This window comes from Calypte anna, chromosome 12, assembly GCF_003957555.1.
Source record: "Calypte anna isolate BGI_N300 chromosome 12, bCalAnn1_v1.p, whole genome shotgun sequence".
Lineage (NCBI taxonomy): Eukaryota > Metazoa > Chordata > Aves > Apodiformes > Trochilidae > Calypte > Calypte anna.
Window position 1 is genome coordinate 7,518,504 of NC_044258.1, and position 27,100 is coordinate 7,545,603.

General features: G+C 39.4%; 1 protein-coding gene across 1 annotated transcript in view; it reads left to right on the top strand.

Moving 5' to 3' along the window:
* Window positions 1-5,680: 5,680 nt before the first annotated feature.
* The window catches only part of CACNA1D (calcium voltage-gated channel subunit alpha1 D), a 164,670-nt gene continuing 143,250 nt past the window's right edge, over window positions 5,681-27,100 (top strand). Inside the window, 3 exon segments of the mRNA XM_030458637.1 lie at window positions 5,681-6,069; window positions 8,197-8,515; window positions 10,943-11,048. Of these exon segments, the coding sequence (XP_030314497.1) occupies window positions 6,033-6,069; window positions 8,197-8,515; window positions 10,943-11,048 (462 nt within the window). The 5' untranslated portion in view covers window positions 5,681-6,032.

A 27,100-nucleotide genomic window follows, 5' to 3' on the forward strand; every position in this document is an offset into this window, starting at 1 on the left:
AATGTTTCCTGTATCTGGCAAGTGAGAAACATTTTTTGATCCCTGCATAATGTCTTGTGTTTAGTTACTGGAGCAGAGACAGGTAAACCTGAGAATTTTATTCCACTTTGCAGTCTTCTCTGTGTTAAAAAGCATGATTTTTTACTTATTCCCAAATCTCTGTGTCAGTTTCTTAATATTTAATACAGAGCTAATGAATTTTACTTGTTCTGCCAAAAATACTTCCAGATGCCACAGGACAAGAAGTCAGTTTTAAAAGTAAAAGTAACTTTACATTTGAAATTACACATTTGGGCTTTCAGAGGATACATCAAAAGGGTTTCATAGGAAGAGCAAGGAGTCTTGCCTGAAAGCATATTTTCATTTGGGCTGGGCTCCACTCGGAAGTGGTGCTTGGGCAGTGCGTCCAGCAGCTCCCAAGGGGGGAGAGATGCTCCAGGGGTTGGGATTCCCACTTGATGCTGTCAGACCCGGCCACCCCCTCTCCTGCTGCCTCCCTCGGTGCCTACAAGTGCTGGTACTGCCTTGCTGTTGTGCCCTGCAGTTGCTGTGGGAGAGCCCACACACAAACGTGTTTGCTTCTGTCTAAAATCTGTGCAGTTTTTAGTAGTCTTCCAGCCTCCAATGCGGGGTTTTGAGACTCCATCACAAGCCACCGTCAGAATATCCTGCAGAAGCTGAAGTGTGATTTGTGTTTATAAAAGTTATTTGTTTGGATGAGGCACATGTGCTGATACTGTGAGTCATCCGTCCATTTTACTGTGACATTTTCAAGCACAATTATCTGTAGTGGAATTTTTTTGGTAGCTGGCTATGTTGCCCATCTGTGAAATCATCATTCTACCGAGCACTAAAAATAGAGATGAAACTCTTCAGAGAAAATTTTGAATCTACTTAAATGACAGTTTGAAATGTGCTCCCGCAGTCAACAGTTTAAATATTTTCTATACTAAATCTGGATACTCTATATTTAAGGTGATGTAGTCCTGCTGTCACCACTTCACCTTGCTAGCACAGTAATATAGTTGGAAATAATTTCTGGCTAGGAAACCAGTCTGGTGCCCACCAAAGCCAATTTACTTGGGCCTCAAATGACTAGAATTGGCATGGGCATGTAGGAGTTCTGGAAAGTGGAAAACATACAGGGTGGAAAGTATTTATTAGTAATGGTGAAAATGGGAAGACGATCATGACTGTAGATGAGAGAGGAACAGGGAGTAGATGAAAAAGCCTACTAGGAGATGAAGCTTTGAGATAAGTGTAGAGAATCTGGTAACTTCTAAGTGGCTATATTTACAGGCAAATTATAAAGGCAAGTTAGTTAAAAGATACGGTCAAAACTGGAAGTAGTTAGAAAAAATAGCTAGAAAATAGATCTATATCTAGGAGAGGGAACTGCTGGAAGAATATGAACTGTGTTGCTGAGTAATAGTATCCGATTTGAAGCCACAGAAAGCCAAAGAATTTAATTAGTCAGGAAAACATATTCTATTGGATTCTTAGTAATTTGTTTTGAAAAAATCCAACTGGCTTTTAAATTTTCACAGATTTTCAGTATGTTCAGAGCAGATTATGCTGTTTTTACTTGCATATAGAGATAATGACAAATGAAGATTTAGAGCCACACAAGAAAGCGTTTAATTTGAAATTGTGTTTGCAGTTGTCCCTTACTATCTGGGTACCATAATATAAAGTTCTGCTGAGAGGGACAGAAAAAAATAAATTAGGACATTTATTGGGTTCATAGCGTTACTGGAGACTATCACCCATTTCTTTAATCCACAGACAATCTGAGATATACTTCAAGCTGAAGCTCAGCCAAAAAAATTAAAAGCATTGTCTGCAAAACCCACTGCCTTCTCCCTCCTTCTTCCTCCCTCCCTCCTTCCCTTCCTTCCTCTCTCTCTCTCCCTGTTTCTGTACAAGTTTACACAATGAGATTTTTTTTTTCAAAATGTACAGCTAGATCTCCAGCTAGACTGCAATAGTGTTACTCACTTCATTTACATTTAGCTTTCAAAAATTTGTATTTTTGGTGAGCTTATGTGCAAATGTTAGATGGTAAGACCTCATTGTGGTATGTTCCTTGTAACTTAAATGTTTTTATCGAGCACTAAATAGGAAAGGAGATCAAAATTATTCTTAGTATTAGGATACTCTGCTCATGTAAATTATAAAGAACAAGTTGTGCAGAAGCATAAAGGTCTATTCTTGCAGAGGGAAAATAAAATATTATATTCTCTTGTAAGTTTTTTTACTTATTAAATCTCCAGTGTGGATAAGGTCAATAACATGGACAATTAAGCCTCCATCTTGTAATGTTTATTCTATAGTGGACTAAAATATTTAAAAATCAATTTATGCACATTTTATCATTTTTTGAGATTCCAGTTAATGGGTTTCCAAAGTATGCACTTTTTATAGTTGTCCATATAAACTACATTCACAATAAGAAAATACTATTCTCTAGAGAGTCAACATTACTTGTACTGACATCAGAAAGATGATATTCACTGATCTGACATAAACAATATACAGATATGTTTAAATTTAATTATAGTCTTTTTAGATAAGAATTTGAGCAAAGTCTTAAGACTCAAACTATAGCTCTACCTATACTTCAGACAAGAAGAATGAAAATAGAACTCTTTAAGCAAAAAGATGAGGATGTACCTGAAAATATAGGCAAAATTAAAAGGAAATACTTAATAGTCTTTGTTTGTGACATAGCCATCTTTCTTTTAAATATTCCTCCCATGTAAAAGCATAGTAATAATTTAGTATATATTAGCATACTAATAACATCAGCTGAACTCTTAGAATTCATCATGGACTAACCTGCATGCATGAGAATCCCTGCCTTCTTAAGGACTAGGCTTGTTTTGTTGCTTCCCCTTTTATATAAAACTACATATTTGTTGGGTAAATTCCTGCTGAATGCATTGTGATAGTATTTGTGCTTTCTTCCTGCACTGAACTACTGCACTATTGCTGTGCACAAGTTCATGGGGCTGGGGTTCTGGCTAAGAGGGCTTCTTATCCTTCTGTACAATGCTCCTAAGTTCTTAATGGGCTTCTGTGTCTAAAATGTCCATAAGAGGCTGCTTGTTTGACCACCCTACACAGAATAAATCCCTGACAAGCTATAAATGTTATTGAGGTGTAAATGACAGTAATTTAGTTGCCAATCTGCAAGAAATGTATAATATTAGATGTGTTTGTTCCTCACTCTACCATTCTTTAACGTATAGAGGAAATACATTGAGCATGGTATTGTACAGAATATATGGCAGGTGAGGACTCCATATTTCTTTTTCTCTCTGAATGATGGTTGTTTCTATTCAAGATGTCATCACTTATATGGTAGCTGGTACACGTTCTAAAACCTGCATATGATGCTGGCCATTTCATTCAGGAATGAGTAATTAATATCAAAATGACATAAAAATTAAGCCATCTTAGTGAAATAATTAGACACAAGTTTCTAGCAGAAGGGAAATCAGCTGTTTATAGACGATGGCTTCAAGAATTAAAACTTTTGTGACTAAACAGTACAGATGTTCTTGAATACTTCTTTGTAAAAGGACTTGCATTTCTTTTTTAACTAAACGTTTCATTTTGAAAACACAGCAGATAATTTGATTTGGCAATAAAAGGCCAGTTAGCTTTTGAAATACACAAAACTATATGCTTGCAAGTTTGGACCAACTGTGAAAAAATCCTTATCTCTGTTTTATGGTTTTATTGGGAGGCTCATGAAGCTTGGTATTGAGGAGTATCTAGTAGTTTCCAGTACATTTTGCTCTAAGTTGGAAGGACTGGGGGTTGGCAAATAACCATTGGCAAGGACAGAATCCAGGAATTTAATGAAAAGTTTCACAAGGGAAGCAGCCCTTTTCTATGGGATGATTTTTGCTTATGTTAGATTCAGGCTCTAATAGTTGTGTATTTAATAAACAATGCCTCAGAGCTTAACTTTCTAAGCTTCATTAAAAAAAATTACTTAGATACTTGTGTCTGGATTGTAAGGGTACTAAGTGCCTAAGCAGGTAGATACTAGCTCCTGCTAAGCACAGTAGGTGCCTGCTTACAGTGCTTGCTGGGGTTGTTAGGCAACTAGACTTGATTTAGATACTTTAGAAAATAAAATGTACTAAGCATTTTTGACACCAAAATATCTGACTGTCAAGAAACGAAGTCCTGATGACTTTCATGGACATTTAAGGCAGCTACTTTAGTACGTAGTAGACTGTTTTAATATGGGAAAACATGTGCTGTGATGACAAAAACCTGTTGAGTGGGTGTGGTACCTTCCCAATTAAACCAAACCAACAGACTGGCTCAGGACTGCAACAGCTGAGTCCCATCAGATCAGAAGATTATAAAAATAAGGGCCCACACCAATTTTAAGAGGTGCTATTGGGGTTTTTCTGTCTTTAGAAGACTCTTTTTCATCAGGTCCTATGGACATATTGGCAATATTAAGGTTTTATTGTTCTTCTAATTACCGTCTGTAGTTATATTTGTTATTAATTATATAGTTGTGGATGAAGGATGGCTAAAAGAGTGTATGGGGACAGGAATAAAGAAATGGTAGAGGAAGGAGGTGGTAGAACTAGTTGTAGTGAAATGTTTTCCTAACAAAATAGCACCTTTGTCAAAGATGAAGGTTCAAAGCCATTGGGTGTGATCATGGGTTGTTTAAAAAAAATCCTGAAGTACTCTTAAAAAAAAATTGAAAAAATTTAATTGCAGAAAAAAACCTTTAATTTTAAAGTATCAATTCTATTTTGAATTCATATGTCTGTAATCCTTTATTTCATTAGTTACTTATTGTAGTGGTTGAAACACTGCCCTGCAGTAATTGAAGGCAGCTGTCCTGAGTTTTCTTGATTGCAGGACACCTGGTGGCCTCTCCAACCACGACTATCAGTGCACAGCGCTCAGGTGGCGGTTTCAAGACGACCAAAACGAAAACGTTTAGGCTTTAAGAAAATGTTGGGGTTCTGCAGTGAAAGGTGATGGTTTTTTTTTTCCCAAAGCCAGATGTATACAAATTATTTATTTGGATAAACTTTGAACAATCTCTGCGTTAGCTTGGAGACAGAAGGACGGCATTTCAGAAGCTTGGAGCGGTGAGGGGAGAGCTGGGGGGTGCAATGGGTGGTTGGGAGGAGGGGAGGGAGGGCAGGGGGGCGAGAAACGGGGCCGACTAAGCGGGAAGAGAGCAAGAACGCGGTGTGGGGCGGCGTTGCCGGTGAGCCCGGAGCTGCCCGTAGTAAGGGACACGGTGGCCGGAGTGCGGGGACAAGGGGACGCTACAGCCGGCCGCGTCCCGGTGCTGTCCCGGGCGTTGCTCCCGTAACTGCCGTGTGAGGCAGCGCGAGACGGAGTGCGGGGAGAGGGCGGGGAGGGCTACGCGGGGAGGTGCGCGGCCTGAGGGGACGTGGCCACGGCGGGGCAGGACGGCTAGCGGGGACGAGGAGGCTGCGGGTCAGGAGCCAGGTGGGGCGGCGTGTGCGGAGGCGAAGGGGTTAAGGCGGCAGCAGCAGCTCTATTTGCGGCTGCCGGAGCTCCGGGCGATTAGCGAGCGGCTCCGCGCCCCCGCCCGGCCCGGCCCAGCAGCAGCAGGTGGCGGTGGCAGCATCGAGGGAGTTAACCCCGTGGCGGCGGCGAGAAGCGGCAGGAGGAGGGGGACTGAGGAGGAGCAGGCGGCAGCAGGAGGTGGGGGATTGAGGAGCAGGCGGCAGCAGCAGCAGCAGCAGCCGGGTTGCTAGGGATGGAGAGATCCCGTGTCACCCGGATGTGAGTGTCATGTTGGCCCAAACTCTGAGGGATTTGGCAGCGGCGAAGCGGCGGCAGCAGCAGCAGGAGGAGGAGAAGGAGCCCCTCGCGCGTCGCTAGTCACTACCATGGGGGTCGGGTAGCGGGGAGCGCAGGGGGCAGCGCACACCTGGCTCGGGGTGGGGGGCGTCTCTGCCCTTTTTTGGTTTTTTTCATTGTCCTCTCACACACCGGAGAAAGTGAGAATCATGCACCAGCACCAGCAGCCGGAGCAGCACCCTGAAGGTAAGAGCCGGAGCGCCCACCAAGGGCAGCGGCGTGCCCGGGGCTGAGGGGAGGGAGGGGGCAGCGGGGGAGGATTTATGAGGGATTTGGGAGTCGAGGATTGGGGGGGATTAGGGAAGGGGTTGAGGATGGAGTATGTTTGGGATGGGGAAGGGATGAATGGCTGGATTTCGGGAAGGGCAGGGGAGGAGAGGAAGGCGGGATAAGGTGCTGCCCTCGGCTTGTGACCAGCATGAGAACGGGTTTATACGTGTCCGTCTCTTGCCCCGTGACCATTAATATCAGCTGGCCGAGCCCGGGAGGACATGGCTTGGTCTACGTTTTCCTCTTGCTTTTGTAATTGTGGATAAACCTGCATGGAGATGCGGCTGCCGCTGCCCCGCGCCGGGGCAGGAGGGCAGGGCAGTGGGTGCGATGCTCTCGGCCCCTGCCCTGCCGGGGCGCACGGGGGCGAGACGCGGGGCTCCTCGTCGCTAATCCCCTCCACCGGCGGGCTCCGGAGCCGCCACATCCCCCGCTGTTGTTTTTAAATTATGCCTTCCTCCTTAATTAGCAGTAAGTTTGTGTTTTTGCCTCTGCCGGGGGGCAGGGGCTCCCCTGGGGTAAGCAGGCACCCGGGTTTTGTTTCCGTTTCAAGTATTGATTGAAAAAGACGGTGGATTGCGCCGAGCCGCGTTTCATGGCATCCTAAAGGGCAGGCGGAAGGCGGGGGAGACGGCTGTGCCATTGCTTTTTTTATTTAGAAGGGAGGGGGCAAAAATGCTTCGGAAAAATGTTGGGGATAAAAATCGCCACCTTTGCCCCCCGGTGGGTGGCAGCCCGCCCCCAGGGCGGCACTGTCCCCCGTGTCACCCAGCTGTTGATGCTCCGCTGGCCAGCGCTCGCCGCGCTGGTGCCGGTTCCTCGCGGCAGCTCGGCCACCTCCGTGGGCGACGCGCGCGGGTCCCGGAGTGACAACCCCCTCCCCCCGGTTCCTCCGAGCCCCCGCCGCCATCCCGGGGAGCCATCTTAGCGCTCCCGCCTCCCCTCGCCCCCGTCGCGCGCTCTGCACCCACGCGTGTTCGCGGCTCTCGCGTCTTTCTCGTTGTCGGTTTCCCCTCGTCTCCAAAAGGAGGGGTGCGCTTTTTAGTGGCTCTCTTCCTCGACGAGCAGCACCACTGGGGAGCTGTTTTCCTCTCCCGCCTGGGTAGATCCATGTCACAGTCACCCCGCCTGCCAGCCCTCATTCCCAGCACGTCTCTGGTGCCGTTCCTCCATTTGTTTCCCCCGCACCCAGGCATTTTCAAGTTTTGAATTGCACTTAGGAGTCTCTCCTTCCTACAGGTGCGTGTAGGAGTAGACTCTGTTGCTCCAGTCTAAGAGCTTGCGAGAAAAAAAAATCCTTGTAGGGAGGTGGTATTTTGCCGATGTTGCTTTTGTATTTTCCCTTTTTTTTTCTCTTATCTGGATAGCGAGGACTTAAGGTGCAGTTTGTTTTGTAAATCCTTGTGAAAAATCAAAAACAAACCCTGTCCCTTTAGAGTCGTATCATGGTTGAAATTTGTACCGTGAAAGATACACTGTGATGCTTTATGAACATGTTTGTCAGCAGACAGTATCGAATTTTTCATTTGTGGGAGGGATCCATCCTTTTTTTTTAGCAATGCAGAGTAGGGTAAGATTTAACTTGCTTACAGGACTGCTTCCCCACCCCCACCATCCCTTAATGTTGGTTATTTTTAATTGAACAATATGTAAGAATACTAAAATGAAGTGAGAAAAATACTAAATAGAAAGGTACTACAGCTAAGTTGATCATAAGGAGCATCAGGAAGAGGTATTTTTTATTAGATAAACATGGTGATAGGAAAGCTTCCTTCCAGATAGATAAAGATGCAGTAAATGGAAGAATCAAAATGTGAAGTGTTTGTGTAGCTCTTTTCTTGACTCTTGGATTAAACTTGAGATTACAATATTGTTTCCTGAGTGTTTTTTACTGCTGTTCAATCACATATGCATACAGTGTGGTCTGCAGTGTATGTAATGGAAGATTCACACTGCCAAGAGGTCTAAAATAGTCTTTGTCAGAAATATTGTGACATCTTTTAGCATAAAAAATAACTAAATACTTTTTCTTTTGTCCCACAGAGGTGAACTATGCAAGTAGCACCAGAATTCCTCTCCCTGGTGACGGACCAGCTATTCAGTCAAACAGTTCAGCACCACCCAAGCAAACTGTTCTGTCTTGGCAAGCTGCAATTGATGCTGCTAGACAAGCAAAGGCTGCCCAAAATATGAGTACCACCACAGCCCAGCCTGTAGGATCTCTGTCCCAAAGAAAACGCCAGCAATATGCCAAGAGCAAAAAACAGGGTAATACGTCCAATAGTCGGCCACCCCGTGCCCTTTTCTGTTTATCCCTCAACAACCCAATACGAAGAGCCTGCATTAGTCTAGTAGAATGGAAGTATCCTTTGATGCAGTTTTTTTACAGTCTATTCCTTGCATTTTTGAGTGTATCAAGGGGATTGTTTTACAGTATCTCTTAACAGCATCAGAGCTAACACATTAGTTCACTTGCACATGTGGGTATCTGTCCCATTTATGTTGATGGTAGTTAATTTTGTTTACATTATTGTTAAAGGCATCCTCTTAATTTGTGTCATAGTGACCCAGAATATCATTTTACCAAAGTGATCAGTTAAAATTTAAAGAAGAGCTCATAGCTGTTCCTCTTTTACAGGGGCAGATGGGGGAACACAGTCAAGAGTTCTTAAAGTTACAAGTTTACGTTATATTCTAGAAAATCTCTGTATTGCATTTGTTGCCCTTTCAATTAAGATTTCATGGATAGGATTGTATCCAGCATTGTTAGCTGGGAGATGACCTAAAATACCCAACTTTTATTTTTCGTATCCAATTTGGTGTATTGCCATTAAGGCAAATGAGTAATATAGAAATTTTTTAAAAAATATTTTTTGAGCACTAAAGTATGGAAGCTTTTTTAGTTAAGCCAAGGACTCGTTCTAAGAACATACACACGTCTGAAGTGCATTAATTTTCTGAACTTTGGCAATACATGTCCACCTCCAAACATAGATGGAAGCAAGTATGTCTGGCAGATAGGACATCAGATACACTGGTCTGTAGTAATAATTATTTGAATGCTGTTTTATCATTGTTACTTTAAACAGAACAGCCAACCTGGCAATAGGAACTGTTACTCATTTACAGAGGTGTTTTTTTTTTTTTTAGTTCTTTGAACATAATTCATTGTAAATTAAAGATTCTGCTTTAATTTAAACTGGTAGAAGTCCAACTGATTGCAGTAAATTGTCCTCTCCTTGGCTAACGTCAGTTAAATGAAATTTCTAAGGGTCTAAAATGGCATAACTCAGGGCAGAATTTGTCCCACTGTCACTAAATCATAAAACAAGGTTGTCAGTCATGGACTGGAACCATTTTTCCACTTCATCCTGCATACTCTGGTGTTGTAGCTTTATTTTGTACACAACACAGCTGTTGATAGGCTTTGTGATGTAGTGTAACAAGGCAACCAGGTGCCCCTAATTGCCAGGGAGTGGGTATGAGCTTGTGTTAAGCCCACCTGTGCCTAATTAGGGTGGGCCCTCACTGCGCATGAGCAGGACCAGGGGGCCAATAAAAGGTGAGGCCTGAGTTACAGGCTCAGCTCACTCCCTGGCAATTAGGGGCACCTGGTTGCCTTGTTACACTACATTGTGAAAGTAAGCTCAGCCCTTGAGGTGAAACCTTTCATAGGCCAACAAACAAAACTTAAAAAATCATAAGGTGCACATGGGCTTTGTAGGAGTGTTTTCCATGAAACTTGTTTTAAACTGACAAAAATATGCTTTTGAGGGTATTCAGTACTCTTCTCTTAGTCATTTTATGGGACTCCTATGGAATCATATCACTAAGTTGTGCGCTGAATTGAGGGAAGGAATTGGGCTAAAGCCCAAAATACTCCCTTTGCAAACTTTCATGATTATGTTCATCTGGGTACCTCCATGTGTTCAAGGTTATAATAAAATAATGTTGGGTGGGGAAAGACAAATCAACCATAAATTCAAGGATGAACTAAATAGGCATGAATTTTAAGAAATTTTTTTTCTTTCTGGAAGACAAAAGGTGTCTCCAGATTTCAGTTGCTGTCATCCAGATAAGGTATAAAAAGTATAAATGCAATTCATGCTATTGTCAGTGTGAAAGCCTGTATCCTCTCAGCATGTGGGGCTGCCAAGCCAGGACTGATTCTCTTTTCCCTGGTCTACTCACCTAAACTTTCATCTGCTCTGACCAAAGCCACAGCTGCTCAGGAGTCCAGCTGTCAGAGATGTGAAAAGGGGCTCAGAATTTTCCTGTGTCTGTTGTATAGCTGTCCAGTCTGATACAGGAGAATGGTTGTGATTTGCTGGTATTTTTCTCATATCCTACTATGAACAAGATCTGAAATTATTTTCCTCCTTTGATCAACCAGATTTCTGTTAACATTAATGGGACTTGTGTAGGCATATGAGGACAGAACAGCTCATTTAAGTACTCCTTACCCATCACTATGTCACTGTGACCCAGTATTGATTTAAGACTGTATAATTATATTAATCTCTTAAATTTAATACAGAGTGTGCTGTGGCAGCAAGAGTAATGGTTTTTTTTTTCCCCAAAAGAAGGGGTTATCCAAAGATAATTGTAGTGGAAAATAATATGGTGTAGTGATCTACCTAAAGGTGATGAAGTGCTTACCAGAGCTGTCAGTCAGAAGACTTCCTTAAAAGTGAGATTTGTTTTACAAGTGTTGATGCTGAAAGGACAACTGGGATTAAAAGATTGCAGATACTTGCAATTCATGAATTCCTTAACAAGATTTTTCCAGACCATTTGACATATTTATACTACTGTCTATTTTTGCCAATTGTGTGGCCTTAGCTGTTTACATCCCATTCCCAGAAGATGATTCTAATTCAACTAATCATAATTTGGTAAGTACTCTTAAGCTTTCATTTTATATTTGTTTGCTGTACTTTTAAATTGATGGCCATGATTAGCTGCTAGTATTTGCAATGGTATTTGGTATAGATAATTTTAGTAAAAAAATAACATTGGTATGTAGTGGTGGGTTTTTTTCATTTTTCATATCTGTTCCTTTATGTACTTAAGATTTTCAGCAGTGATATTCTTTGGCATGTACATTAATATATTAGTGTGGTATAAAAACTGAAGTGGTATTTCTATCTCTTATGTTGGTTAAATATATTTACTGGCTGTTACTGTGTTTCTGATACTTGTTTCAGTCATGAAGTTTTACTCCCTTCCTATTATGGTGGCTTAATCCTTTCCATTTTTAATGATACCTAGTTGTAAATTTTACTGGAGACTTTACCTTTTAATGAGAGGATGGTTGGAAGTTTTACACAGTGCATCTGAAGTGGCACAAACATGTATGCAAATTTTAAGTGGTTGCTGGTGGTATAAGTGACCTTTCTAAAAGGCATGGTGTTGCAGTGAGTAGTGGGTAGAGATGTATTTCTTTGATTGTAAATAGTATATTTGTGTTGTGCTTGAAAATACATCATGAAAACAGTTCTGGTTTAGTTCTCTATTAAAACTTATAAAGGCTATCACATTCCAGGGCAATATTGAGTTACACTGCAATAATTTCATTGTTTATACATCCTGTGGACTCAATATGCATGTGACTTCTTTCTCTGGGGGAGGTGAGGTTTGTTAATGAAATAAAGAATTTGAGACCAGTAAGTAGATAATTTTGGATTATTTTATATGGAAAATTTAGGCTAATGTGTGGTCATCTACTGTGAACATGTTTGTTACATTTGTGGCTGTAGACTTGTTTATTTTCCTGAAAGTAGCAGTTCTTTGTATGTGACCTATTTTGTATATATTTTGTTTGTCAAGGTAAAGCAAATATGGACATTAAAAAATGCTGTCAAAAGGCAGAATAATTCAGGTCAATGTAAAGAACGATTTGTGATTTATGCAGCTGTGCATCTAACCAACCAACACTCTTATCTTTTTTTTTTTTTTTGAGAAATTTAGGGCACAGATCTCCATAGCTGTCAATCCACCAAGAGTTCTGCTAATAACTAATTTCATGAAGCTTTACATGAAAAGGGTAAAGCAGCTACTTGTGTCAGAGGCTAATCGTTCTGAAATTTTTTTAGCATCAGTTTTGTTGGCCCAATATCTGGCATTTCTGACCTAATTCTATAATACACTAGTATGTAGAAAGAAATGGACTTTTCAGCCCTGATTTATTTTATTTTATTTTATTTTATTTTATTTTATTTTATTTTATTTTATTTTTTTAAAAATCCAGTATGACCAGGTTAGTCTAAGCAAAATAAATTGCATTTTTGAAAGATCCTTATCCATTTTAAGTAGAAAGGATCTTGAACACATGCAGTTACACCTATATAACGTTTACTTGGTCGTTTAAATTCCCTCAAATTGTCACTTAAATTTGCATCTTGTTCATACTCATGTTAATAGCTAATAAATAAAGGATTAATAGTTATGGAATGAGAAGCGTTTGCTTTGCTTATGACTAAGGTTCTACATAATGAAATACAGTAACCGGTGATCTGGGTTCATGGTTCTGGTGTTTCACTGATGTTTTTCCTGGTGTTGACACATTTCCTTTGTTGAGCTCTTGGTGTGGATCCAAGCCTGTGAGGGAGTCTCATAGAAGAGCTGAGTAAAAAAGCATCAGGCTTGCTTGGAAAATGGCTAAAGCATGGATTTCCTTGAGGTATATATGTAGGTAAATATTTGAGAGAGAGGGTTGTCAGTTGTTATAGAATGGAAGTAGAGCTTGTTCTGTTCAACAGTGTTCATATCTTTGGTGATTTTGGTCTAAAAAGCAGAGCACATCTTAAAAATCAGTATTAAATCTTACAAGTAGGTTTGGTAGGGTTTTAACCCCCTGCATGTAGACATAGTCATCATCCACAAGCCCTGTGCTGCCAGTTAGGTTTAGCTAGGAGACTGTGTCTTTACTCTGGCTTTAATTCAAATATTGGGGAGAATAAAATAATCTCCTCTCTACTTCCAGCTCAGCTGTTGGGTCCTATTAGCTCCACAACCTCCACTCTGGGCATCCAATTGACACTGTGCAGATTGCAGCACTGGGGGAGAGAGGTGAGAGTGAGGACCAGGGGACATGGTCTGCCTCCAGGGCTTTGCTTTCCTCAATATGGAAATGCCAGAAGTTCAGTGTTAGAAAATTTACTTTGCATATGGATATTGCATCCAGAGCTTGCTTCTTAGGGAGTAAATTAATGTTGCTTCATTGAACTGAATAGATGAATTGCTTTCTATCATCTAGCTGAACTGGCTCATAGCTTTTGTAATTAGTAAACAGAAAAAATAGATATTTATGCCTGTGATTTTTAATTTCTTTTTCCCAGATACAGACTATACATTAGTTGTAATTGGCCACAGAAAGAGGAAACAATAGTACAAGAGGGCAAAAACCAGCAGAACATGAGTGGAAATTAGAGAAACTTTTCCAGTCTTGCTTTTGCCATATTGAAGATTGTTTGTGTAGAAGAAACAAGTTAAAGTGTTTGTTATTTGACTTCAGGAAGTCTGCAATGGCAGCCTCAATGCAGGCTCTGTGTGCAGAACAGGTTTTCATTCCTCTTGCAAAGGGCTGTTAGCTTCTGTACAGTGGAATTTCCAAGACTTGTAGAGAAACTTGAGTTATAGTTTCTGAACCTGTTTGAACCTGTGATAGAGTCAGTGAAATGCTGACTGTATGTCAACCACCTAGTCACTGGCTGAGCTGTGAGTGAGCCCTGTTCTTAATTCCTTGTGGATGTTTCAGCATGTGGTGTCTGATCAATTCAGTCTGTTGCTGCAGTAATAATGGCAAAAGAAATTTTAGCACAAATTGACCAAAAATACAACCAAAACACAAATATGCAAACACATTAAGAAGCAGGTAGATACATCTTAAGAGAACAAGTAGATAAAATGTATGTATATTTATGTATCTTCTTAAAGCAGTATCTATCTTGGATGTTTATTATTCTTGAATTTGAGCCAGTTTTATGTCTTAAATATCTTTAGATACCTCAGAGTGTTCCATGACCTTGTTTTTGGAATAGTAGACTGTATATCGGAAACTCAGTGCAAGCTCAGTGTATGGATGGGACACTTGTGTGTTTCTGTGTCACTCATGGATTTTTTCTGAGATGCAAGTTGTGATTACAGAGATGTTTTTTTATAGGGCCAGCAGTATCCTATGATACTTAGGATGACTTAAGAAAGGAATTAATGAATTGCAACAGTGACTCTAAACTCAGCACATGGTCATCACTGAGTCCCTTTCATGTTTTTTGCCTATCTTTTTATTTTCTGAGTAGAAAAGCTTAGGTTTCTGCCTTCTTGCCATTCTGTGAGGGAGCACTAACAGCTGTTTTCTGGCACAGTGGATTTGTAGTCATCCTTGTTCTTTCAAGAACATGTTTCAAGTAAAGCAGAAGTGCAGAATTAAATTCAGACTAGAGGGTACTTGCCCACTTGCTGGTGTTACAATCCTGTCCCTATAAGGTTGCTACTTTATTCGTATTTTAACGTGGTTTCTTTAGTCTGCCTTTGAAAGTTTCAGGTGATCTGAACTTTCCATGCTTGATTTAACTCTTCTTTTGGCACTGCTTTTAGTCTGAGCTTGATAAGTAGTTTCTGACAGGATGGGTTTCCTGTATATATCTTTGTTCTGTTTCTGTCTCTTCCATTTTTTCCCTGACTGTTATTTCCCTTCATGTCTTTTGGCTTTGTTAACTTCCCACTCATTTCTTTTTTTCTTGTTATCTTTTGTCTCAGCCCTCTGGCTTCCCTCGTGTTCACTCTTCTGTTTGTCCTCTTCTGTAACACACTTTGCTCTATCTCACCCTTCCACCTCAATTTGTATTTCTTGCAACGTGCTGCTGTACCATGTTCTGTTCTCCTGTGCTTTGCCTTCTGCTGACTTTGCCATTGGTTTCACTAGCACCAGGCTTCTTGACAATGTGCAGGCAGACTGGCACAATACATGTTTGGATTTTGGCAGCAATTAGGACATTTTTTGGTTTTGTGTCCTTTTGTTTTCCTTTTTCTGACTGAGTAAATGTGAACACTAAGAAGGCATCCGCACTTAGTCTATGAAGACTAGACCTCTGAAGTATGAGGTGAATCTCTTGTGACTGGACCCTGGAGGTTTTCACTGCTGACACTGTTCTATTTGAGAAGACATTGACAAACCATCCATTTTGGGAGACTTGCATAAATTACAGCAAATTGGCAAGTGCAGTGTTGTGTGAGTAAAGGACTTGATCTTAATGCATAAAGGGCTGGTAACAAATTGTAATTAAAGACACTATGATAGAATTCTTCAGCCTGGTTTCTGAGTACTGCAGTTAGCAGGGAGGTCCTGCATTAAAGGAAGGTCTCTCCTGCCTATACTTACAGGGCAGGTCAGATGATGGTCCTGGGATGCTTTTCTCCCTCAGGCATTTGAGGCTAGGAGAGCCACAGTGGGAGACACTGCTACAGAAAGGTAGCTGTTTGTATCCTGCCTTTCATCCCGAGATTTCCTCTGTAAGTAGATTTAGGTGGATCTCCCAGTGCCTCAAGCAACAGGAAAGCCAGTGGTGTCCCTGAGCTGTTGGTTGTGCCTCCGATCTAGGGCACGGCAGCAGAGTACTCTGAGAACTGGTTGAACTCTTGACTTAGAGGTGTCAGGCTTCCTATCCTTATCTCATTAGCAGCCCCATGATTCATTCAGTTCTGAGGGCACATGACTAATTAATCCCTCCATTGAAAAGGTTTCTGGTTTTTACCTTGCACCTTCTTGACCTCTATATGTAGCTTAGCTAAAAAGACTGTTGTAGAATGCTATTGATTTTACCCACATTTAGAATTATTTATTAAAGATCTTTGAATTGGTGCGTGTTCTCTGATCTATTTTTAGAAAGACTTCTACATGTATCTGCTGTCTTTGCTGTGTTTTCTTTCCCAGTTCAGGGGTCCTTGAGGCTTTGGTTGCCTTCCCCCTCACTTAGAATATCTTCTGATCTGAGTAATTTGTGTCACTGTTTCGGTCTTTTTTTACTTTTGGATTCATAGCTAATGCTCTCAATGTCTCAGCTACCTTATTAAAAAGTCAGCAAAGTAAACCTTTCAGAAAAGATGAAAGATAGTTTGGACTCTGCTGAAAATACTTTCTTTTGCATATGGGAAACATGATGGAGGCATCGTGATGTTTTGTGTGTGTTTAACTAAGAACCTGACTACTGGCACTGTAGGCACTAGATTAATTCTTAAGGGAAAGTCTCACTAAGTTTAATTTCAAAAGATTTAAAAATATTGTATTTAGCTGTATACACAACATAAAATTCCTGTGGCACATAAATTCCAGTCAGTGAAATGTGTTTATTAGCTGTGTTTGAGTAGTCAGGAGAACCTGAGAGAAAGTCAGTACTTTAATTTCAAAACCCTCAAATGTTAGGAGCTGTCTTTTTTCTTTTCATGCAAGCTTAAAAAATGAAGATTATTGATTCCTCTCACCATTTTCTGTTTCTATATGCATATGTAAATGCTCTGAGGGGTAGTTTTGATCATTTTTTTTCTGCTGTTTTTAATGTACATTGATTACCCTGTCATCTGTTTTCTCATTCAAAAAACCACGACGTAACTATTTAACTACTAGAGCAGCCTGACTTTCTAAAAAATTAATAGTAGAGCTATTTGATGGCTATCAGGCAAGCCAGGATGCATCCGTAACCTTTGCAAAACTGCAAGAGTTCCTTACTAGGTGACATTCTTGCAAGGGAATTAGTAAAAAAAAATGTTACAATACTTACCCCAGGCCTATCTTCATATTTCACTTTTTAAATATTATTGGTAGCCCAAAACTTCCATTATTATTCATTAGCTAGTTATCATTGTAAATTTTTTTTAGTGTGTAATTTAATTCAGAATTATTATGGATTGCTTTAACTTCTATCAGTGCAGATCATATATGTAGAAGACTTTTTTGTGTTGTAATGTGCACCTACAAAATAGGTGAAAGTTCTGAGCTGGTAGTTTTTAACACCTACTTTGTACTGCAGTCAGTTCCTAAGCCTGTTCTTGTCTGCTCTGATCTATACCAATATTGTAAAATAGCCCTTGAATTCTCTCTGTAAATAAAATCTCATGAGTCAAGTCCATCTCTAGTGGTGAATGAAAAAAATTCCTGTTTCACACTGGCTTAAAAAAAGGGACATTCCTGAAGGAAAGATGATGAAGATGACTGGCAATTTCCAACTGGTAGAAAGGTCACTTGGGTTTGTAGAGATTTGGGAAGAACATGGACTAGTCCTTGTAATTTATTTTGTGTGCCCTAATGAAGCTTAGGATCTAGCTACTTTGACCTGTCTGAAAACAGCTGTTTGAAGAGCAAAAGTATGAGAAGGTCTGCACTTCATTTTACAGATTTCAGTTAATGACACTGCAGAGATAATTTCCTGTTGGTTTTTTTTTTTGGTTTTTTTTTTTTATAACACAGGAGGTAGTTTCTCAGTTCTCCATACCAGAAGGCCTTACACAAAGATGTACTTAACTCCCATTTGAAAGGAAATGTTTTTTCCATGTACAAAGTTACAAGCATCTTCCTGTGGGGAATTCCTGTTAAGGGCTTCTCTCTCCTTGGGAAGATTTCCTGCTAGTGCATTACTGGCAAGTAGCCTGCAGGAGGTAGAGCATACACCAGGAAGAGTTTCTTTTTCTATTGTAGCCTGAAGCTTGCTTCTCAAATAGAATAGTGCTGCACAGGTAGAAGGTGGACTTTTTTTTCTGATTTAATTGTGCTGTGAGGAGCAGTGATTCCTCTTACTCTCCCCTTGATAAAAGGGTGCCTGCAAAACTTTAAAGAATAGACTGGTCTCAACAAAAGTAAATCTGTACCTCCAGATACACAGAATTATCTTATGAGTTACTATTGAGTGGTTGGTGGGGAAAGTAGTTAGATTTGTCATGAAAATTATTGTAGTTCAAATATAAAGTGCTTAAGATGAGTGGGAGAAGTTGTACTTTTCATACAAACTATTGAACTAGATTAAAGGTTGATTTTTAAATGCTCTGAAAAAAACCCTGAACAAACCTAGACTGTAAAAATTGATCCTCCGACACTGAGCATGTACATTTATTGAAATACTAATCTACATTTTTATTCCTTGAAAACAACTGCTTTGCTAAAGGAAACCCTGAATGTTTTTTAAGCTTTTAGTCAGAAAATAAACACAGGACTGAGAATCTTTACATGTTGCCATGAGTCAATGCCACACCAAAAGCAGATTGCCATAAATATTACTTGGATTTGCTTAAAACCTGTTTTAAAATTCTAGGTTATGCAGGAAATGGATTATTTTATTAAAAACAGGTTTCATGTAAGATATATTATGCATTGAGAACTATGTGGTTGGATTTTAAAAAATTATTAATGTGATATCTTTGTGTGTGAGAACACAGTGTCTTGAAGTTCTATGGAGTTTGGGTCTGTGGAATTTGAAAGTGCTGGTCCAGGCTTGCTTAATCTGAGCAGGAATGGGGATGTTCTGGGTGCTTTTGAAAAGCCAGTCCCTGGGTGATGCCAGAGACTCGTGTAGATCAACTAGAACGTATTTTTTCATCTGTTGAGTTTTTCGTGATGAAACGTTTTCATTGGTGGTTAACTGAATGTGTGATTTGGTTTAAGAATTAAAATTTATTTATCCTGCTCTCCTGTATGGAAACGTTTCTTTTGCTGGGCCATCTGGAAGGGTAGGGCCATGAAGAAAGGTTAAATGCTGATCATGGGAGAATGTTAGTTAGGATGCATTTGATTTTCAGTGTTAGTGGGTTTTTTCATGTAATCCTCTGCAATAAAATTTTCATTTAATGAATAGTAAATACACTATCATCAACTCCCCCCTTCAGAGGATATTGACAACATGCCCTTAGTTCCTGCTTGTATGGAATTCACTTAGAAGCACTGAGTAGCATCTGTTTGTTTAATAGTCATTTTTATGAAGCAGTGTTTTTGAAATTCCATTCTTCTTGAAGGCCTTGATTAAACCAAGTGTGATTCTCAGAAGCCTAGCTGCTTGAGTTCAGCATTTGAAATCAAACTTGACTTAAAGGCTAGAGATTTATGCTTAAAATTTAACAAGGAAAATAACATTTTTGGTGAAATCAGCACAGTTGACCAAGATACATTATTTGTCTGTTCATTGTTGAATGAATTTTTTAATGTAGTTATGAACCAAAACCTTAAGATATGCCAGTACATTTTCCTTTTTATTGCATAACTAAGGGTTTGGCTGCTGTCTAACTCATCTGTTGGTATTACATGAGGCCTTTTACAGTGGTCACTATCCATGTGGGTATCCAGCTGCTTACAAGTTTGGAAACTTATTTTATGCTTTTTGATAATGTCATTAAGGATCTGGATCTTGCTACATGTTACTGTGGTAAATCATATACTATCCAACACTGATTACAGTTTGCACTGTAACAGGAGGGATGATGCTATACAAAGAACTAGCAGAAAATCAGAGTAATATGTGATGTGTCTTGAAGAAGGTAGTTCAGCCCAAAAATTTGTTTGGCCAGTTATATTAGATGTCCTCAATGGATACCAACCAGGTGGTGTGTTGAATTTTATCCCACTTGACAGCTTGAATGTGTTGTACAGAACATTTCAGTAAAATTTTGTGGAAGATCTGTTGGCACAAAAGAACATGCAGAGCTAGTTACATTTGGATGGAAGAAAGGGTGAAAACCTCTTTGCAAAGTAAGAACATAAACATAAGAAATGCTCATTAATAAGGTTCAGTAGTTTAATAATTATACTTTTCTGGGTTGACTGACTGTAGCTGCAGCAGTTCAGCAGCCTCCAGCAAGATCACATCTTATGCCAGTCAGCTAATCAGGAAATGCAGTCCTTCCAAGGTACTGAGTAGCAAATACCCCAGAGCTGTATTATGTTTATCAGACATTTTGTTAGTGCAGTTTTCACTCTGATGGATTTATTATGATGCTCTTATTTTTTTTCAAGCACTCCTCCAGAGTCCTTTAAAACACATACAAGTGATATGTGGCATAAGTCAATCATTTGTTGTGAAATGCTAGTTAAGTAATTATATGCTCATCTTCATCCCAAGAAGACTTAATAGTTCTGTGTTCAGATAACTTTATTTGTTCAATAATTTATTACTTGCTACAGCAAAGGAAAGAAGCCCTACCAGATGATCATCTTGTATGTTTATTAAAACAAGTTCTTGTGACACCACTGACTTAAAAAAAAACAAACCCAAAACAAACACCTAAATGAAAATAATTCAGTAACAAAAAGGAGCAATGTTTGATACAACTGTACCTAAAAGTCTCACAACATAAATGTTGCTCACCTCATTCTGGGTTCTGATTGACTTTTAGAACAAAGGTGAATACTTGAAGGTATGAAGTCTGTGTCTGCCCTCTGTGGGTAGGGCAGTGCAGGCAGCTGGCTCCTTTTGAAGTGAGAGTTACCATAATTATTGAGACAGTACAGGAAAGAAAGTTTCTATGTGTTCCAGTACCAAAATAAATGGTAATTAGTATTTTTAAAGTCACCATCACATTTGAGTGAGATTCTCTAGAACATATAATTTTACTGGTTTATGATTCAGTTTTATGTTTGCATCGTTATGGGTGTATTGGCATAAGCCCATACTAAGACCAGACGTGACTGCCATCTGTATTCTTAATACAATAAGACGACCTTACCCTCAACTTTGAAACTTGCTGGAGGCTTTGCAAGCTTAACACCCAGAGTTAAAGCAGATTGAGCATAGGTAGACTGAGAGTGCACAGACTTGGTCTGTCAGCATAGATTAGATTTGTGACTTTTTAAAGGATTTTGTCTCCTTTAGTAAAAGACCTACCAGTTGCTTCTCATATCTGTATTTTCCCTAAGCATTGTATGGCTGAGAGCATTTATCAGTGTGGCTGAAAAATCTCTGGGCCTCAAGCTGTGATCTACCTAATGTTTTTCTAGGAGCTCCCTATTAAAAAGGGGGAGAAAAAGAAAATAAAAAAAGCTTTTGCAGTCACATGCTATTCATACATGTCTTAGAGCATTTGATTTCAACTAAATGAAGAGAGATTTCAAAGTGATTTTTCACATGTTTTTTGAAAACAGGGAGAGGGGAACTGTGTTCCCCCTTCTCCTGAAGGCAAGCTGCAGCAGGAGCTAAAATGTCATACCAAAAGCCATCAGCCAATGTCAGGCTGTGGGAATAAGGCTTTATTAATTCTCATGCTTACAGAACTGCTTGTCTGCTCGAAGAGGAACGCTGAATTCTGTGGATTAAGGTTTGTTGCCATAGCAGAAAGGGTAAGAGAGGGTAGGCAAGATGCTAACCAAGAAATTCAGAAATTAAGATGGAGCCTTTTTGTTTGCCCCTAGCTTGTGTTCTTGGACTTGCTGTTTAATATGTTTCCCACCTTTAAAATAATTTTATCCTCTAAAAGGATGTCAAGAGGAAAAGCAGGTTTGAGGCGTTCTGGTGATATGGTTCATATCATGAGCAGAATGAGATATAGGGAGTTCTCTTAAACAGAATCTTCTTTTGCCTTTATTTGGAAATGGTTTGGATGTCTTGCTGGTGAACACTTTCTGGTGAATTTTGTTGTCAGAGGCTATATTTTAAGTTTGAGAACGTAGAATGTTTTGGCAGCAAAATTCTGGCTAAGAAAGTGATTGGTAGTGGCTATATAAGAACAGAAGGAACAACCACTGTTCCCATAGTGATACAGCAAAAGCAGTGACATTTATGTAAACAGCAGTAGGAAAGGAAATTTGGGGGAGTTAATGTCAGATGTCTCAGAAGATGCAGTAAGATTCCATATGATGTTTCATGTGTATCCCTGCAAATGCTAATGTGAAGCTTCTGTTTGCTATATTAGTAGCACAAGCACCCCTCATTATTTGTTTGGGAAGTTCAGTGACTTCTTAACAATTGATACATGAATGAAACCAAGGCAGGCAACATCTCATTCAGCAGCAATTGCACGTAGCAAAAAAAGGCAGGATATTTTGTGTTCAAGTATTCTGATATGAAATGTTCAGCTGGTGGGAGTGATGCCACTGAAGGTGCTTTTAGGATGATCATGTGACACGTGGATGACAAGAGTATTTCTAGAAACCCTTGCAGCAATGTTACTATTGATCCAAATGCTACCTCTTTGCCCCAATTAATTATTTTAAATGTATGCATGGAAGCTCATACAGGACCTGGGTACTCATTTTACTCAGTGCTACAGCTGAAGCTTTGCATGATGATTTATGTACCTCTGTTAACATACTGGTCAGTGCAAATGCTGAAATTGTGCAAGAACTTCAGCTTGTGGAACAAGCAAATAATGAAGTGGATAAAAAATTAATTTTTGGAATAGTTGTTTGAAATAAAGTAGGAAGAGCAGGGCATTAAGTGCAGGGTAGGAAATGAATTTCAGACACAAGTGGAGAAGTTACGTTCTGAAGACTCCTATATTGGAACTCAGGGAGCTAGCTAACCAGTTAAAGCATGGATTAGATAAAATGTCTTTGAGGTTTTGCACAGTCAGTGGTGTCAAGGCTGAAAAGCACTGACTGCTTGAATTAGTGTCCCCATGGGGAATCTGCAGGGATGTATCTTGTCACCTCTGACCATTTTTGTGCATGTGAATTCTTTGGAAAGTATCATCATCAGAAGAGCACCAACAGGAAAGGCTGCTGGGAAGAAGGCAGTCTCAAAACAGCAACTGCACAAAGATGGATAATTCTGTGTGGTATAACCCAAAACATTTAAAAAATCTGAGCTTGAACTGTTCTTCAAACACAAAGCCATGCTAGGTTGTCTTGCACAGTCTTCATTCTGTTCTAGTGAAGCAAGGGTGAAGATTTTCAGATAATTTTGGGACCTTGACAGGAGCAGGTGTTTGGTCAATGAAAAGTTTCCAATCAAGGATTAAGTAACATGGTTTGTAAGCTCATTACAACTGCCTTTTTCTTGCCTTTAAACAAATGTAGAGGTAACAAAATACAAATGTGTTAACAGGCAAATTGATCACAATGACTGCCTTAAGAAAACTGTAGATTTCTGGGGTGTAGATGTTGAAAGAGATGGATTAAACCTCAGTGCTTAAGGGACACTCCTGCACAATGTCTGTTCTGTAATGGTTAGAAAAGCTATAGATTGTGGAGGGTGCATCAGTATCCTTCATATAATGTTTACCAATATAAATGTAGTTCTAAAGAATACGGTTACAAATGTAAGAAAATGTTATTTGTAGCTCCATTACTCAGTAAAAGTGTACTTTGAAATTGCTGTTTTGCCCATAAAGTGGGTATCTTCAAGTTGGGGTGGTGATACTGAAAAAGGCTTCATTGGCTCATGTGTCAGCCTCAAGTTGAAAGACCATAGCTGTCTTTTTGGATAGCAGGATTCTGTGTTCAGAAATGTTAAATTCCATATTCTATTACTTAGCATAAAAAAGAAAAAGTTTTCTTCAAATGCAAACCAAAGATATCTGGTTCCAACCCCTCTGCTGTGGCCAAGGACATCTACTAAATCAGATTGCTCGAAGCCTCAACCAGCCTGGCCTTGAACACTTCCAGGGGACAAACAGTAATGTTATTTTCTTTGGTGTTTGACTTTGTGAAATACTAACAAAATCATGAAATACTTCTGAATTTGCTTCCAGAGAAGTGCGAAATTTAAATAGTCATACTCAAAAGTTTAATCTAAGAATTTATTCTACATGTTCATAGTTGTTTGGATTTAAGATCTTTGGAGTGCAGAACTCATTTTTAATGCTTTTAATTTTATTCATGAATCAGGGAAAAGAAAGAAAAAAAAAATAATCCACCTGCTATTCCCAAGTACATGTCCAAAGACAAAAGTTGTATAGAGAGAGTTTGATTTCTAGAAGAGGTCATCAAACTTTCCTAGTAAGTATGTTAGCCACTTTTTTGCTGAATGTGGAAAAGGTTTAAACCCACAAAAATCTTCTTCAGACTGTTAAAAATTCAAGTGAGCATGGCCATTCTATAGCACAAAATCATAATTTTTATTACTTGTTTCCACTATGACATTTCAAAGAGTTTGAGATAAATAGCCTGTCCTATTATTAGCCAATAATCTCAGAAGAAGTCCCTGGCAAATGTGAAGGACAAGTTAGGGTGCTAGAGGTTCAAGTACTCAGACTCTTTTTCCTCATAGTTGTTTACTTATTTCCCTTTCCCACTTTTTCTCATTCTCCAAGGGGAGTGAACTGCTAGTGGAGGCTCCAAGCTGCAAGTTCCACCATAACAATGTATTTTTAATCTTGGCAAGTAGTGGAAAGTCATCTGTTCTTTTGTGAACTAAGTCTTGAAGGATAAAAGTGATAAGTAACCTGATTAGCTGTCCATGATATTATAGGATTTTTGGCATCCAGTCGAAGTCATTGACTGCAGAGTGATAGACATTAGGGAGGTCACTGGGACTGGAATACTTCGGTTTCCTGGATGAGGGGCAGATCCATGGGCTCATGTTTGTTTGGAGGAGGCATTTCCTCAGCTGACAAGGAGCATTCACTGTGCCAGACACCCCGACACGGGGTCAGCACTCGGGATGTTGGGTGACTGTGAAACATGAGCTGTTTGTGCATGGTAAAACTTGTGACTCCTCAGCATGTGAGGAAAAGACTGAGAAATCTCAGGGTGTAAGGGCACATTTTCCTGTCCTTTCTTATCTAAAGCTTCAGAGGAATAATCATGAGTAAAAAGTCCATGAGTTTACTGTATGCAGGGGCATTTCAGGCCATGCTATAGAAAGCTGTGATGATGTATTTTAGCAAAGACTTGCAAAGTCACAAGCTCTTCCACACTTTTACTTGCTGTTACTCTGAGCACGAATAGTGCATGGTAAAGCTTTAGTGGAAGGGAAGAAAATCCTTGGAGCTGAGTCTTTGAATCTGAATGTTACTGTATTGTTTTCTTCGAGTTTGTGATGTGGTATTTGTTTTCTAAAAATTGAAAGTGAGGAAGTAGAGGTGTTTGTCTTGACTGAGAGGGAAGAGAGCTTATTTTGTTTAGTGATGCCGTTCTCTTTTGAAGGTTCTGGACTTCTCTGTGTGTTACAGCTGAAGCTGCATTGATTGAAGATTTGAGTCACTTCTGCATTTTAACATCTGACAGCTTGGCAGAAGTAATGGTGGTAGATATTTCACTAGAAATGGATTTTGTAGCTTTGATTTGTAGGTGAAAAAAATAGTGCAGAGATCACAGAATACCTAGAAGTTAAAACAGACTGAAAATCTTAACTTAAAATTATTATTTATCCTTAAACTAAATAGAAATCAGTCTGCATCTTTGTGTGTTGACTTGATTATGAATTATTAGGTGCTGGTCTTAGACAATCCCACTTGAAGAGTGAATTACCTTATGCTTTCTACTTGCAGGTAAGATGCATTAAGCACTAACACTCGAAGTGTAATGACTTAGCTAATGAATGATAAACTGCTGCAGTCTTATGATCACATGAAAGTACCTGAAGCCAGTGGAGCAGACAAGTTTTCAGCTTTCAGACTGTAATTAATTAAATGTTAATTAAATGTTAGCAGTTATAACAGAGTAGGCTGTAGACTCGAGGCATTATACCTTTTTAAGCCCCTGGGGTGTGGATATTGTACATAGAACTTGTCTTTCTAAATAAGTAGCTACGTAATTCAAGTAACTGTACCCCTTTTCAAATCAGAAGAAGTTTATTTGAGTTGAAGTTTATATTTTGCCATTTATAGCTGGAATTATAAAATCCATAACTCTGTTTTGGATACTTTGCTTTTAGTCGACTCTTTCTGAAGGCTGAATATCAAAGGCTATGCTCCCCAGAATAAGAGTTCACTCACCTTTTAAGACCAATACATAAGTACATGTTACAGCAAAATTGTAAAAAAAACCCTAAACCTCAGAGGTGAATTCTTTTTATAAATGTGTTATACCTTGATAAAATTTACTCCATCAGTAAATATTAGATTGGTAAAAATTGAGAACTGATTCCCTGATTTTTAAAGTTTTCCATGTGTTACATGTATATTCACTCTACCAAAATAGTTGGAATCTAGTGCATTTTGTTCTATAGCTTTTCCTAATACATTTTTTGCTTCCTAAACAGATTTTTCTAAATAGGGAGATTCTAGTGATGAAAATGATAATTCAAAATACATTAAAATTGATGGTTTTCCTCAACTTCAGTAATATCAGGTTGCTGCTGTATTTTTCACAAACATGTTCCATGATCACTTGATAATTTGGTGCTGCATCTACTCAAGAATGCTGTGAATGAGTTAAGAAAAATATCATATTTTAGTGTACAGTTGCTAGCTGTGATTTCTATATAAGTGGTAACAAGCAGTAAAATGTGTGCTATGTGCTTTGCAGTGACCTTCATTGCTGGGAATAACTTGAAGGAAAAAAATAAAATCAGACATGCTTGGAAATTCTGTGTTTGGAGGGTTAGATTTGGTCAGTATTCTGCTGCCCGAGTTGTGTGTAGTGATGGGAGAACTTTTCAGCTTGGACAGGCAGATTTTCCAAAGGGCAGAATCAAGCCCTTGGGTTTGGTTGTATTTTACAATATTGTTTGTATCAGCCTAGAAGAGAGCAATGTGTTCAGAGCTATAGATTTCTATTCTGCATACAGAGTTTTATGTAAATTTGCAAAGAACTTCTGCCTCTAAAAGGACTAGAAGGCTATTTTTATCAATAATTTAATCATTGTAATTACTTGGAAGTTAAATGTCAGATTTTTTCTTTCAGCTTGGATGTGCTCCAAAATTCACTTGGTCATGCTAGAAGTAGCTCTGTTTTAGCAAGGTTTTCCTTAATGTAGGAAGAGCAAATTATAGCAGCTGTGCTGGGTTCCAGCATCAACCCCTCAGCTGTAGCTCAAACACTGCAGTAGGGGATGTCTGGGGAACCAAATGAATGGACAACACTGGCTCC